General features: G+C 48.4%; 1 protein-coding gene across 1 annotated transcript in view; it reads left to right on the forward strand.

Annotated features, from left to right (window-relative positions):
• LOC144175281 (F-box only protein 47-like) overlaps window positions 1–14,351 on the forward strand; it is a 49,997-nt gene continuing 35,646 nt past the window's right edge. Inside the window, exons 1-3 of the mRNA XM_077704369.1 lie at window positions 1–10; window positions 9,382–9,654; window positions 10,703–10,846. Coding sequence (XP_077560495.1) covers window positions 1–10; window positions 9,382–9,654; window positions 10,703–10,846 — 427 coding nt within the window. The remainder of the gene's footprint in view (window positions 11–9,381; window positions 9,655–10,702; window positions 10,847–14,351) is intronic.

The following is a 14,351-nucleotide window of genomic DNA, read 5'->3' on the forward strand; positions in this document are numbered from 1 at the left end:
ATGGATTCTGGTGAGTTTGCTTATTTAGGTAGAGTTGCACGACAAAGCTGGCGCATGCAGTTGCGGGCGTTTGAGTACCCGTTGGGCTGTATCCGCTCTTTGGCAGCAATATCTGTGAAGGTTGGTAGTTGGTTACAGACTTAAAAAAAAAAGCTGGACATACACGTAACTTCTTTTACGTTTGTGTAGACTAGGTGAATCGTAAAGGCACGAGCTCGTTTTGTTCGGGTTTCTGCGTCCATTGCAAATATTTAATTCACTCATAAGCTTTATATGCCCAGAACAAGTTCACTTCTTCTGGTACAGCTCGCTTACGGAATTTTACCCTTTTAGGTGGGCTTGAGTAAGTTCTGTCAACAAATTCCTATTTCTAGTCTGAACCTTGAGCGGTGACTTGTGGCCGCAATTAAACAGCACTACGCTGCTTGAGGAACCAAAGATGATACGAAGAAGCGACTGTCTGGCGTTTATGTCGTGTTTAGAGCATATATGTTTTAGAAAATCAGCGTTAACACAAACGCTAAAACTGCTTTGTTGTTTTGGAGCGCGCACCTGCCGCGTCTGCCTAAATAGTGTACCGGCTGGTAGAAAGCTAATGTCAGGAATTCATGTGCATGCAATTACAAGGCTGCATTGCGTTAAGATAGAAGTATATTTATTAGTAACTTGCTAGCCGCTTGTTACTTGAACTCTTTAAAAAAAAAAAAAAAAAAAACTCCAGTTTAATATCGTCTGCTAGCCTGTGCGGACGGTGTGGCCTGCCATCATTAAAATTTTAAATTGACTAGTGGGCAAGCAGAAACTTGCAGAAGCAAGCAAACAATTGTTATTTTATTTTCAAGCAAAAGAATTGCAAAAAAAAAAAAAACTGCTTACAGAGCACCTGCACAGATTATTTTATTGTTGACCGGAACGAAAACATAAACATCCCGGAGTGCTTTAGGAGGTAGTTGTTGCTTCCTCACAGCCAGGGGCGCTATTCTGAAGTTTTGTCCGTTTTGAGTCCGTTTCAAAAGTGTCAGTTTTGAGCGAGCCCTGATTACCTAAAGGAGGACACCCGGATGTGACGTAACGCAAGTATGGCGGAGCTACTGCGTTGAGCCGCGGCTTCTCGGACCAGACGATTTGAAGCAGACGATTTTTCATCGCCTTATTGTTGCCTCGCTGGCGGAACAGGAGGTCAGTTGGCCAGCGCGAAATGCCTTCAGAAGCATCCTGCCTTTCGAAAAGGACTGTGCGGTAGCTGTGCGACGAGCTGCGAGACGAACTTGGCTGGCAGTGTAGAGGACCAACTGATATGTGTCCTTCGTCTCTGCGCTACCGGTGGCTTTCTGTCCGCGGTCGGTAACGAAGAAACGATGTCGCTGTCGCAGCCCTCCGTGAGCCCTACGCCGTCGCCAACACACAGTGAAAAAAAGGCTGTCTGCGAGCTTTATAGGTGCCAAGCAGACGACCGAAATTTCACAAGCACTCGGCATGGGATTTATAAACTTTTATTGGTACTTTACGAATACGCATACCAGCTTAATGTTCGTAGACATGACGCGAAGCAGACACGTAGTTAACAAATAAAAAGCCCGACCACTCACACGGTTTTTCACTCGATCGGAGGGTACCGAAGAAATACCAACGCCGTAACGAACCATTCGAGGCTCTTGGAAAAGCTCGCGTCAGCATGCCCCAAGTGCGTCGACGCCGACATACGTAACAGCTTATTATCTTGATACACAGTCATTGTCACCGACTTAAAAATCGTGGTCTAAGTGCGAGAAAACTGGGCAGTCGTAGCGCTGTTTACGCTTTTCTGCCACAGGAAACAACTGGGTGCAGCTGCCATTTCCCGCCATTCGTCACTTCGTCGTGACAATTTTCAACTGCATCATATCAAAATCTTATCATGTGTAGGTTATCAACTTGATTTCGTTGTCTGAAACATGTTTGCAAAAACAGTTGCGCGAAAGTCAACCAAAAGCCCGCCTGCAACCGGAAGTACATCACGATGAAACGGACGCAAAACGGACGTTTTCAAGACAAACTCCAGAATACCACCCCAGGTTTGCGTTACAGCTAAAACAATAAAGCGTTTTACAGCTTTCGAGATGCAAAGGGTTAAAAAGCCTAAAGCAGGGTACGACTCCTGGGGCGGAGCTTAGTTTTATCCATTTCATGTCCGTTTGAAAGAGTCCACTTCGAGAGAGCTCTGATTGGCTGAGTGCAGACGATACGCACGTGACGCAATCAAGGTGGGGGGTTTTTTCTGCGAAGTGGAAAATGGTAAAGACAGCGAAAGTTCCACTACATCACGTTTGTAAATTGGCGCGAAATTGACATTTTTGAAATTGACACAAATAACTAAGAATTGCGTCACTGGCAAACGATGTCTGACCTAGCTGTTGCGTTCCGTCAACTGTTCGGTTTAGCATCATCGAAGCTGCCTGGCATTCACGCGCATTTTCTGTGACATGTCTTCTGGTCCCAGTCCACATAGAAGCTTCCCACGTGAGATAACGTAAGGAAACGACACATGGTCCATAGACTGATATCGTTGCCTGTATTTATTTCTGACAATTAAATGCCCGCTACGGATTGGGCCATTCTTTCTTCGTAATAGCGAACGCACTGCTTTTGTTTAAAGTTCAGATGCAGCGACCGAAGTTCCTATGCCACGAACAATTAATAACAAAAGAGTAAGTTTCAGTTCACCAGAAACATTGTATGTCATAAAGGAAATTTAAAAAAGTTTTCGACAGTTTTCTGGCACGAAATATTTCGATTGCAGCGGGTTATTGACCTCCTAGAACATTTTACGGGGCCTGGTACATTTTCGACAAAGGCAGTACGCATACATGCTCAGTGAAAGTGAGCTCGGAATAGGTCACGAGGATTGCTCACTTTAAAATAACTGGCCACCCTTACGAGATCCCCAAAGGCCTGTTGTTCGAGTACGAACTTGAACAAGGCGCGATCTCCACACACTGCCTCGTTCCCGCAGTACACGCTGCCGATCACGACGCATTGGATAAGTAGTAGTAGTAGTAGTAGTAGTAGTAGTAGTAGTAGTAGTAGTAGTAGTAGTAGTAGTAGTAGTAGTAGTAGTAGTAGTAGTAGTAGTAGTAGTAGTAGTAGTAGTAGTAGTAGTAGTAGTAGTAGTAGTAGTAGTAGTAGTAGTAGTAGTAGTAGTAGTAGTAGTAGTAGTAGTAGTAGTAGTAGTAGTAGTAGTAGTAGTAGTAGTAGTAGTAGTAGTAGTAGTAGTAGTAGTAGTAGTAGTAGTAGTAGTAGTAGTAGTAGTAGTAGTAGTAGTAGTAGTAGTAGTAGTAGTAGTAGTAGTAGTAGTAGTAGTAGTAGTAGTAGTAGTAGTAGTAGTAGTAGTAGTAGTAGTAGTAGTAGTAGTAGTAGTAGTAGTAGTAGTAGTAGTAGTAGTAGTAGTAGTAGTAGTAGTAGTAGTAGTAGTAGTAGTAGTAGTAGTAGTAGTAGTAGTAGTAGTAGTAGTAGTAGTAGTAGTAGTAGTAGTAGTAGTAGTAGTAGTAGTAGTAGTAGTAGTAGTAGTAGTAGTAGTAGTAGTAGTAGTAGTAGTAGTAGTAGTAGTAGTAGTAGTAGTAGTAGTAGTAGTAGTAGTAGTAGTAGTAGTAGTAGTAGTAGTAGTAGTAGTAGTAGTAGTAGTAGTAGTAGTAGTAGTAGTAGTAGTAGTAGTAGTAGTAGTAGTAGTAGTAGTAGTAGTAGTAGTAGTAGTAGTAGTAGTAGTAGTAGTAGTAGTAGTAGTAGTAGTAGTAGTAGTAGTAGTAGTAGTAGTAGTAGTAGTAGTAGTAGTAGTAGTAGTAGTAGTAGTAGTAGTAGTAGTAGTAGTAGTAGTAGTAGTAGTAGTAGTAGTAGTAGTAGTAGTAGTAGTAGTAGTAGTAGTAGTAGTAGTAGTAGTAGTAGTAGTAGTAGTAGTAGTAGTAGTAGTAGTAGTAGTAGTAGTAGTAGTAGTAGTAGTAGTAGTAGTAGTAGTAGTAGTAGTAGTAGTAGTAGTAGTAGTAGTAGTAGTAGTAGTAGTAGTAGTAGTAGTAGTAGTAGTAGTAGTAGTAGTAGTAGTAGTAGTAGTAGTAGTAGTAGTAGTAGTAGTAGTAGTAGTAGTAGTAGTAGTAGTAGTAGTAGTAGTAGTAGTAGTAGTAGTAGTAGTAGTAGTAGTAGTAGTAGTAGTAGTAGTAGTAGTAGTAGTAGTAGTAGTAGTAGTAGTAGTAGTAGTAGTAGTAGTAGTAGTAGTAGTAGTAGTAGTAGTAGTAGTAGTAGTAGTAGTAGTAGTAGTAGTAGTAGTAGTAGTAGTAGTAGTAGTAGTAGTAGTAGTAGTAGTAGTAGTAGTAGTAGTAGTAGTAGTAGTAGTAGTAGTAGTAGTAGTAGTAGTAGTAGTAGTAGTAGTAGTAGTAGTAGTAGTAGTAGTAGTAGTAGTAGTAGTAGTAGTAGTAGTAGTAGTAGTAGTAGTAGTAGTAGTAGTAGTAGTAGTAGTAGTAGTAGTAGTAGTAGTAGTAGTAGTAGTAGTAGTAGTAGTAGTAGTAGTAGTAGTAGAAAACTTTTTTTAAAGTTCGATTATTTAGCTTTCAGAGGGCGGCGCCCTTAGTCCAGGCCCTATTAGCTGCTGCGATCCGTCTTGCCCGGTCGTCGTCCAAGGCTGAGCTGGAAAGAGTGCACATGGCTTCCCATCCGGAGGGGGAGCGGCTGGGCATAGGCAATAGGGTCGGGGGTTTGGGGCATTCCCATGTAGAGTGATACCGGTTTGGGTGTCCTCCGCAGGATGGGCATCTGTCTGGGCACATGGTCGGGTAGAATGTGTGCCGGAGCGAGAGGCTAGGAAACGTGTTAGTCTGTAGCTGGCGCCATGCAACGGCTTTTTCACGGGTGAGTTGCGCGTGTGGCGGATGAAGTGTCCTACGTACGGGAGAGTCTTTAGTGCTGTAGTAAAATGTGTGTATGTGAGTGGGATGCTTTCTGTCTTGTCTGGTTTGGGTTGGTCTTCCGCTGGTGCCCGGAGGGTGAGGCCTCGGGCTATCGCATGAATGCGTTCATTGCCAGGGAGACACGCATGCCCAGGTGTCCCATCACTAAAGTGACCATATTCCTCGGACCCAAAGCGGGACGGGGGGAGGGGTGTAAGGAAGAACGTGGCACATAGCTTGAAGAGACGTTAAGGCTCAATGCAATTTTGTTTTAACTGAAAGTTCATTCGTTTCACAGTTCTCTCGTACTTTGTTCGACGAGAAACGCTGCGTTATTTGCTGAATAAGTAAATGAGTACTGAAGCACGTCTACCCACAATTCGTCAAACACAGAAGGGTGTACTGAATGGTTTGTTGGTACACTAACTTCAAGAAAACAGCTCAGACATCGGGACCAAGCCAGAAACACACAACAATTTCTTGCTCAGTCCCGTCGTGTGCGCCATTTTCTTGAAGTTCCTCGAACGGTTCCTTTTGGCTCTTTCATTGCTCCAGCTTTTCATTAGTGACACTGGGCTTGATAACCTTTTTCCATATTTCCGGCCGAAAGCGGGACAAAACACCGTCCCACAAGCAGGCCGCGGGACAGCGGGACCGTAGCCGCAAAACCGGGACGTGTCCCGCCTAAACCGGGACGTCTGGTCTGGTCTGGGCCATCACATCCTGCAGCGAAACCTATACATTTCACCAGTCCGTCTGATCTGGATAAATACGTACTGTCAGGAAAGATAAACCCGAATAATCAAGGACATTTGTGCGTCCCACTCTGTACTTTTACAGCGGAGCTCATGATGATAATGTCCCGTATGGGCCGAGACCGGTCTTAACCTTTCTCGGAGAACAGTTCCTAGCTCATACTCACTTATCCAACAGTAAAGGTGAGCCAAGAGTAGAGGTGTGCCCGGCTGCGAGGCTAGCTCTGGACGTTTCTGGAAGCTATGCCCGACTAGAGTTGTGCCCTGCCGGGAGGTTAGGCCGTGAGGCTACGGCGTGCCCTCCACTCTTTGCTGATGCGCGCTGCTTTCGCACTCTCCCTCCTTGGTGATGGTGGTGGTTGTTGTGGGATCAGGCGGCGTTAGCCTGGCTGGATATGCCGGCAATCCGCCTCTTTCATTGCGGTGTGCTGCCACCTAGCGTGCCTAGCGGAAGTTGAGGCGGTAGGGTTTGCCGGCGTTTCCTCCGGCTGCGCTCTCGTTGTATGCACGGCAATCCCACATTACGGCGAGGAGCAGTCGAAGTTTTTATTCTGTGTTGGTGTTATAACGCCTTAAGATGACAGCCCCTGGTCATCACATAATACCAGGCGGCTTCTTATCACTGAATGAGGGCTGGCTGGAAATCTCGGATAGATCCGTGTGCCGTCCGAGTAGCAGAGCGAGCAGTACTTGGAATCGTCTGGCATGAAGTGCGATCGCCAGCTCAACAAAGGCCGGCAGTTCGCAAAATGCCTTTAAGCGCTGGACACATGTACGATTGGTACACGCGATTCGCATGCGACTGATCATTACGACTGTCGCCACGACTAGTCGTACGCGTGAATTTGAGACGGCCCGATGCGCGCATGAGATGCGTCGTCGGCGTCGCTCCGCCCACTGTTTTTGCCCCATGGTCAACTACGATGATCGCTGAGCTGAATTTGTAGATTCTGCGCGTTTGTTCGCAAGAAATGGACAAGGCAAGCAATCCTGAAGCGTTTTCTGCCTTCGGAAACAGTCCGCGCACACGCCGGCCATGCCTGCCAGCTCGGCACACTCAGCGGCTCGACCACAGTAGGAACCGCGCTTGTCGCTGCTCTTCTGAATCAATCTGATCGCTAAAAAGAAGTTCCACATGCGAGAAAGTAGGTGTTAGTGTGGTGAAAAATTGTGCTAGGGATTGTTGTCAGGGCTTATTTTAAAAGCGGCGATCAGATATCTGCCGTGATGTAAGCCTACGCTGACCGGTCGCCGCGGCGCGCGGTGCGCCGAGCGGCCGACAGATGGCGATACCTGCGCGGAAGCATCGAAACAGGCTACGCAGATGTCTTGGTCACCGATCGCTCAAACGGCAGTTATAGCTTAAATAGAGTTCCACATGCGAGAAAGGGGATGATAGTGTAGTGAAAAGTTGTGTTGCGGATTGTCATTCGCAGTTGCACAGATAGCGGCGATCAAATATCCGCCAGGATGCTAAGCCTAAAGTTCCCATCACCCGAGCCGACGCGAGCGACGCAAGCCGCTGTAGCCGATCGCGTGCGGCCGACGGGAAGCGATAGAAGCCGACACCGTTCCCTTTTCGGCACTCCGAGTTACAGCGGGACGCAGCACAAGTTGTGGACATTGTTCCGCGCACAACGAGCACACACAAAAAATCAAACTATGTAAATACAACCACGACCCCTTCCCGCTTGTGCGGGAGCTGTAGGGAATGTCGTCTGCTGCCCCTACCGGACTGCTTAGGGACTTGGCCGCTAGGGGATTGCGCATGCGCAGTGGGGTTGTGAAAGAGGCGGATTGCTCCGCCCAAGCTCCTCCTAATTAGCCAAAGGTAGTGTCCTTTTACCACAAGTTTGCCAGCTCCGTCTCCTCCTTGCCAAGGGGCACTGCGTGCATTTCTAAAGTGCAGAGCACTTTATGGGCTCGCCTTGTCCTCGTAGCTCGCTAACGGTCGATGCGACTGCCGGAATCAGGCGGCGCAGCAGCGAGATAACGAACCCAAGTAGAGCCTGATGTACCGTCGTTAGGGGGTCACGCTGAGGCAAACCACGCGGTTTCAATAGCCATAACCGTTCGAACCTCGTGAACCGCTGTCGCTTGTCATACATCTCCACGTTGTTTACCGCAAAGAAAACTGCAGGTCCATTTGAAGCAAATTATGTGTGTATAACCGGTAGCCCCCGCGTTCATTTATGTAGGAACGCTCGTTGGGTTGCTTTTTACGATATTAAGCGAAAAAAGTGGCCGCGCAAGAAAAAAGAAAAAAATTGCGCGTTCGAAATGCCGCGGAAAGGCTCCAGCCACGCAAGAAAAAAATGGCGCGTTCGAAATGCCACAGAAAGGCTCCAGCCGCGCAAGAAAAAAATGGCGCGTTCGAAATGACACAAAATAGCCCTAGCATACGAAATTAAAGCAAGCACAAAAAGAACAGAACCCTCGCTGGCGCAGTTTCAGGCAGGGGGCGCACGAGCACTGCGAAGGCGGGAAATTTGAAATGCATTGGGTAGCAGCAGTGAGCGGATAACGGCGCTGCAGCCCATTATGGCGAATCACTTCTCTGCACTTACGACAGCTTTCAAATTGAGTGGAACGGCTTTATTTTTTTCTTGGCATTCTCTTTCGGACGCCATCGGACCAAGCACGCTTAAACAGGTCCGTTGTTAAAAAAGTCGTCTCAGAGACCGTAATAGAACCCACTCAAGCGCATTGAAAGGCAAGTGACTCAGCCACTTCACTTTTGACCCGTGGTCGATTTATTCGAGAGGTAAGGAGATGGCCAGGGCAGTCTCTCTGGAACTGCCCCGAAGGTGGCGTACCAATCTTATCGTGTCACGAGAGAGAGAGAGAGAGAGAGAGAGAGAGAGAGAGAGAGAGAGAGAGAGAGAGAGAGAGAGAGAGAGAGAGAGAGAGAGAGAGAGAGAGGGAGGGAGGGAGGGAAGGAGGGAGGGAGGTCTCTTTATTAGAAGAAAGCAGAGAGGTCTGCTGGCATGTATTCGCCTACATGCTACTCTTCGGGGATGGGGTGAAGGGAATAAAGGCCCTAGAGGAAGCAGAGCGAAAGAGAGGGAAAAAAAAAGGAAGTGGTAAAAATTAAGGTAACATGGAGTGTTCCGCGGGTCACGTAAAAGTCGAGGTGGTCTCACAGGATGACGATGTATAGCAGATGAGGCGGCTTGCAGAGGGCTACAACTGCGCGATGTAAGGAAAATTTTCTTTACAAAGCACGAGGCTGCAGCACTAGCGAAGCAGCTTGCCTTAGAGGAACGAAACCTCCTCTGGTCTTTTCCCGAAACTCAAAGCCCCTTTCTGTACCATATAGACTCTGACCTGAGAATAAGGCGCCCAGAGCGAATCCCACGTCGACTTGAGACGCTCTACCATCGGTTGCGCCTCAACGCAGCACTTACGAATTCCTACCGGCATCGCCTCGGTCAAACCACAAACCCTTATTGTGATAGTTGTGGTTTTCCAGAAACTGTTGAACACATCTTATTAGAGTGTCCGGTGTACAACCAGGAAAGGAACCATCTCGCCAAGAAGATCGAGTGCTTCAACCACAGACTTTTATCATTGAAAGCTCTTCTTAGACCATGGTCATCTCCATCATCCCAGCGAAAAGTATTAGATGCAGTGTTTGATTATTTACAATACATCGGCGTCGCAGAGGCAATGTAGAGCTATACATCGTGTCACGACAATCCACTGCTCCTTCACAGGGAATGCAGGCAGCAGTTCATCATCGTGGCTGCGCGACCGAATCGCGGGAGGCAGCAGGCCGACGAGGCCAGTGCACCAGAGCTCCCTGCTGGCATGCGCACTTCGCCGCAGCCGGCGTCTTCGAGGCCAGCAGCCGGAACCCGGCCGCCCACGAAAGAGGACAGGCTTGCAGACTGCTGCAGACACCCCCGCGAGATATCGCGCACTGCCGGCGCCCACCCTGGCTGATCTGCCGCTGGAAGTGCTTTTCCAGATCTTCCTGAAATGCGACGGTAAGAACCGAATGCCGGTGTGGTTGCATACGTGCGCATTCATACACCCACGAAGTAGCCATCCGGACTCACCACCAGGGCCCTAGCTAGTCGTTCTAATGCATCTCGGGAATTTGCGAAATTGAGGCGGGTTGAGACCCTTGGGTCTCAACCCGCTTCCGCCTAAAATGATGGAATCTTCCGCCTAAAATGATGGAGTCGCAGCATGTGCGCAGGTAATAAGGCAGCTGTGGGTACGGGGAGAGTTTTGCGAACATACAAAAGATACCACCACAACGCACTGCTGACAAGGCGTCTTCAAGCTGTGCTGACGTAGTTGCCCATGTTTTATTGAGGTTGTGGTGTAGAATATTTGCAGCCACCTTAGTCCTCCCTTTGCGGCGGAAGGGAGGTGGGACGGCACCCATCGCGTGCCTTTGCGGGGCTTAACTCACGATTGGTGACACGTACCTATAGGCCACTGAAAGGACACGAGGTTCCGCACAGCATGCTTACGCCATCCATTCGGCAAGGCTATCATCAGAGGCAGTGACGGATGAGAAATGCAGTACCGTAGAGTGACGCTCCGCGGTGTATCTTGGGTATAGAGTGATCTCTGTCACGGCCACTCGATAAAACAAAACATCCCTTTCATTTAATGACCGCGCCTATGCTCATGAACGACAACCGTGTACCATCGGCCCCTCACATTATCGAGAGGGGATTGAGAAGCACCCTGAGCCCACCGCCCAACCGGGACTTGTGCCGCACTCTATACACGCGCACATCACGGGTCGAAGCAAAATTTGTCCATATGTGCATTCGTTCATTCGTACGATCGTCTAGAATCTTTACCATCATCATATAGTTCGGCATCATACCCGCCAACACTGGGGAATTCGCCTCCTCAAAGGCTAGCCTCGGCGCGCAGGTTGCTAGCAGGTCACGGTTAGTTCAAGCGTGCGCTGGGACGGACGTTGGCCCGAACAGATGTTTGCTCGCGCCCTCGCGTACGCCACCTTCTGTATACAGCTGTAATAATAGTAGTCCAAACCCCGCTTTCGCCCAGTGACCGCCCTGGGCGTGCTGAGCTTATGCTCGCGCCAGTTCCGGGACGACGTGGCCGACTACCTCGGCTGGTCACCCGCGCTCCAAGCCCTCCAGTTCAAGGGCCTGCCTAATGCGGAGGCTCTGAGACGCTGCAGAAGCCTCGGTGCGTATACGGCGCCTATACCTGCACGCTCTTTGCCTTGCTTTTGTGATTCCGTCAAGGAAGGAAGGAAGTACAGAAAAGGCAGGGAGGTTCCAGAGAGGAGTCCTGGTGGCTACCCTACGCGTGGGAAAAGGGTATTGAAAGAGAAATAACGGCTATATAGAAAAAGAGGAGGGAGGTAAGAAACGAGAAAAGAAATAGTAGAGGGAAGTAAAAATACTAGTACTACTAGTATTAGTATTAGTACTAGTACTAGTAGTAGTAAGTTGTACTAGTAAAACTGGCAAACCTGTACACGCAATGCCTAATGACCGCGAGTGTACCGGAATCTTGGAAGAACGCGAACATCATCCTAATCCATAATAAAGGTCACATGAAGGACTTGAAAAATTACAGGCCGATCAGCATACTTTCAGTTGTTTACCAGGTACTTACCAAGGTAATCGCTTACGGAATTTCTGCCACCTTAGATTTCAGTCAACCTAAAGGACAAGCAGGGTTTCGAAAAGGCTATTCAACAATAGACCATATGCACACGCTCAATCAGGTGATAGAGAAGTGCGCGGAGTATACTGAACCCCTATATATAGCCTTCATAGATTATGAGAAAGCATTTGACTCGGTCGAAACCTCAGCAGTCATTCAGGCATTACGGAACCGGGGTGTAGACGAGCATTATGTAAGAATACTACAGGATATTTACAATAAGTCCACAGCTACCATCATCCTCTATAAGGAGAGCAGTGAAATACCTCTAAGGAACGGCATCAGAGAAGGAGGCACAATCTCTCCAATGTTATTCACAGCATGTTTAAAAGAAGTATTCAGAACATCGGATTGGGAACAGGTGGGAGTAAGGGCTAATGGAGAATACCCCAGTAACCTCAGACTTGCTGATGACATTGCCTTGCTAAGTAACTCGAGGGACGAATTGCAAAGCATGCTTACCGCACTGGACAAACAGAGCAGAACCGTGGGACTTGAAATTAATATGCAGAAAACTAAAGTAATGATCAATGACCTCGGGAGAGCATAGCGCTTTGAGATAGGTGGCGAGCAGTGGAAGTGGTAAGCGAAAATATCTAATTAGGCCAAGCTGTGACCCCGGATCCCAACAATGAGGCAGACATAATTAGAAGGGTAAGAATGGGGCGGAGTGCATTCGGCAGGCATTCTCTGGTAATGAATGGCAGCCCACCATTGTACCTGAAGAAGAAAGTGTATGACAGCTGCATCTTACCGGTACTCACCTACGGGCCGAACCTTGTAGGCTGACTGAGAGCGTTCAACTTAAAGTGAGGACGACTCAGCGGGCAATGGAACGGAATATGATAGGTGTAACATTAAGGGACAAGAAGAGAGCGAAGAGGGTCAGGGAACAAACGTTTGTTAAGGACATATTAGTAGAAATTAAGACTGAATGGACGCGGACAGAACATGTAATGCTAAGGCAAGATAACCGTTGGTCATTAAGGGTAACAGAGTGGATCCGTAGAGAAGGCAAGCGTGGCAGGGGGCGACAGAAAGTTAGATGGGCAGATGAATTGGTCGCCGTTACCACAGGACCGGGATAATTGGAGATTAATGGGAGAGCCTTTGCCATGCAGTGGGCGTAGATAGGCTGGTGATGATGGTGATGAAGTACAAATACAAAACCATGAACGGAAAGAAGGCTTAAAACAACAGATGAGCTGACGAAATGGGCGGATGAAATGCTGGTGATGTCGCTACAATCGTTCTAACAAGCCTGTGGCTTTTAAGAAGACGAATCAAAGCTGTTGTAGCCTTCTGAGGCTGCGACGGGCAACGGCTGTGACATAAAATAATCTGCGCTGTAGACAAGCGATTGCAGAGCTTCCGGTGTGCGGTTGACAGGCGCTGCACCTGCCTTCCAAAGCGGGCACAGTGGCACAAGAGGTGTTCTTTTGTTTCTGCTGTGACCGATACGTCGAAAGCGGGGCTGTTAGCCATGCCGATAGTAAAGGAGTAAGCGTTGGTGAAAGCAACTGCTAGCCACATGGAGAAAAGTAGGCTGACATTGACGGGGGAAGAATTGGTCCGGTCGCCGTTTGGCAACCATGACAGCTGTGTTTACTTTTCGAAGATTTAGTGACAGCGTGCCTTGTGCGATGGGGTCAGGCTCGGTTACGCTAGTGTAGCTTATTTAATAGTGGCTCTAGGTTACGTTAGGCAACTGTCGTTCTTTCACAGAGGGAAGCGATGCAGGCGTTTACTACCTTTCCGCCGGTTGAAACAGCCCAGTACAGAGTAGCACAGCATCGCTACTCTGTCTGGGGATTAAAAACTCACTCTCAACATGTAGTACAGCCACACTGCGCTCCGAAAATCACGACTTATCGGGGGTTGTGGTTGGCGGAAGAGGGAAAGGAAAGGAAATGCACTGGGGATATTTTGAGCTCGGCAGGGAGCTACAACCCAGTGCAGGGGAAGGAAAGGGGGGGGGGGGGGGGGAGTGACAGGATAAAGTGGAGAGAGATAGAGGGAGAGAGAGAGAAAAAGGTATAAAGAGTCTTAGAGTTAGTGAGTCAGTTCTAGAAAGAGTCAGCCCTAGAAAGCTGCCAGTCCGGGCACATCAGTCCCGGCACTGCACTCCGGGCTGCAGCCGCTGCGTGAGGCCGGTCATCTATGGAGCAGATGGGCGAAGACTGCCCGTTGGGTTGCCGCAGGCCCCTTCGGGTACAGAGAGCACGCGCGGCAACACAGAGGCATCAAAATGTCAGCGCCCATGGGCCTTCCGGCATGCCTTCCGGGGTAAACAAATGTCACGTGACGCGGTTAGACTGATGACCGCTGTCGGCGGCATACATGCCGGAAGGCCCATGGGCGCTGACATTTTGATGCCTCTGTAACAACATTGACAGAAAAGAGTGCCGATACTCTGAAACCGGATGTAGTGGCTCTAGGGTTCAGGTGACACACGAGTCGGAAGTAGGAAAGGCAACAGATACTCCCACGGGCTGAAAGATGGGCTCGCCAAACCAGTCGGAAAGCAAGGGGGCGGTAAAGAGCAGCACGTGGAAGATTGCGTTGTAATCATTGCGGGAGAATCGAACTTGAAGAGGAGCAGCACTGCCACAATGGAAAGGGCAGAGTGGGATAAGCATGTGAAGGTCGGGTGTTTCCCCGGTAAGACGATGCAGACTGTTATGGCGAAAGCGAAGGGGCAGCTGGTATTGTCCAATAAAGCTAGAAAACTTGTGGTGATTGCCGCGGGGCTTAAAGGGAAGCTGAAGCGCTTTCCAAAAAAAAAAATTCAGTTAGAGGCACATTTATATCGTTTCTTGCGCGCTGACTGCATATATCACATTGAATTTTATTGCACATGAGTCTAGCCGGCATTTATCTTGCAAAACGCGCGGTCCCGTATACGAAAGGTGCGCGCTCTTCGTCGTTGACGCCCCTGATTGGTTGCGCCCGTCACGACGTTGGAGGAGGACACCCTTCGGCTTCGCGGGTTGTCGGAAGTATTGGGAAGGATCGCATG

Source organism: Haemaphysalis longicornis, unplaced genomic scaffold (genome assembly GCF_048455015.1).
Source record: "Haemaphysalis longicornis isolate Haplotype H1 unplaced genomic scaffold, Haemaphysalis longicornis Haplotype H1 scaffold_3, whole genome shotgun sequence".
In the NCBI taxonomy this organism is placed as follows: domain Eukaryota; kingdom Metazoa; phylum Arthropoda; class Arachnida; order Ixodida; family Ixodidae; genus Haemaphysalis; species Haemaphysalis longicornis.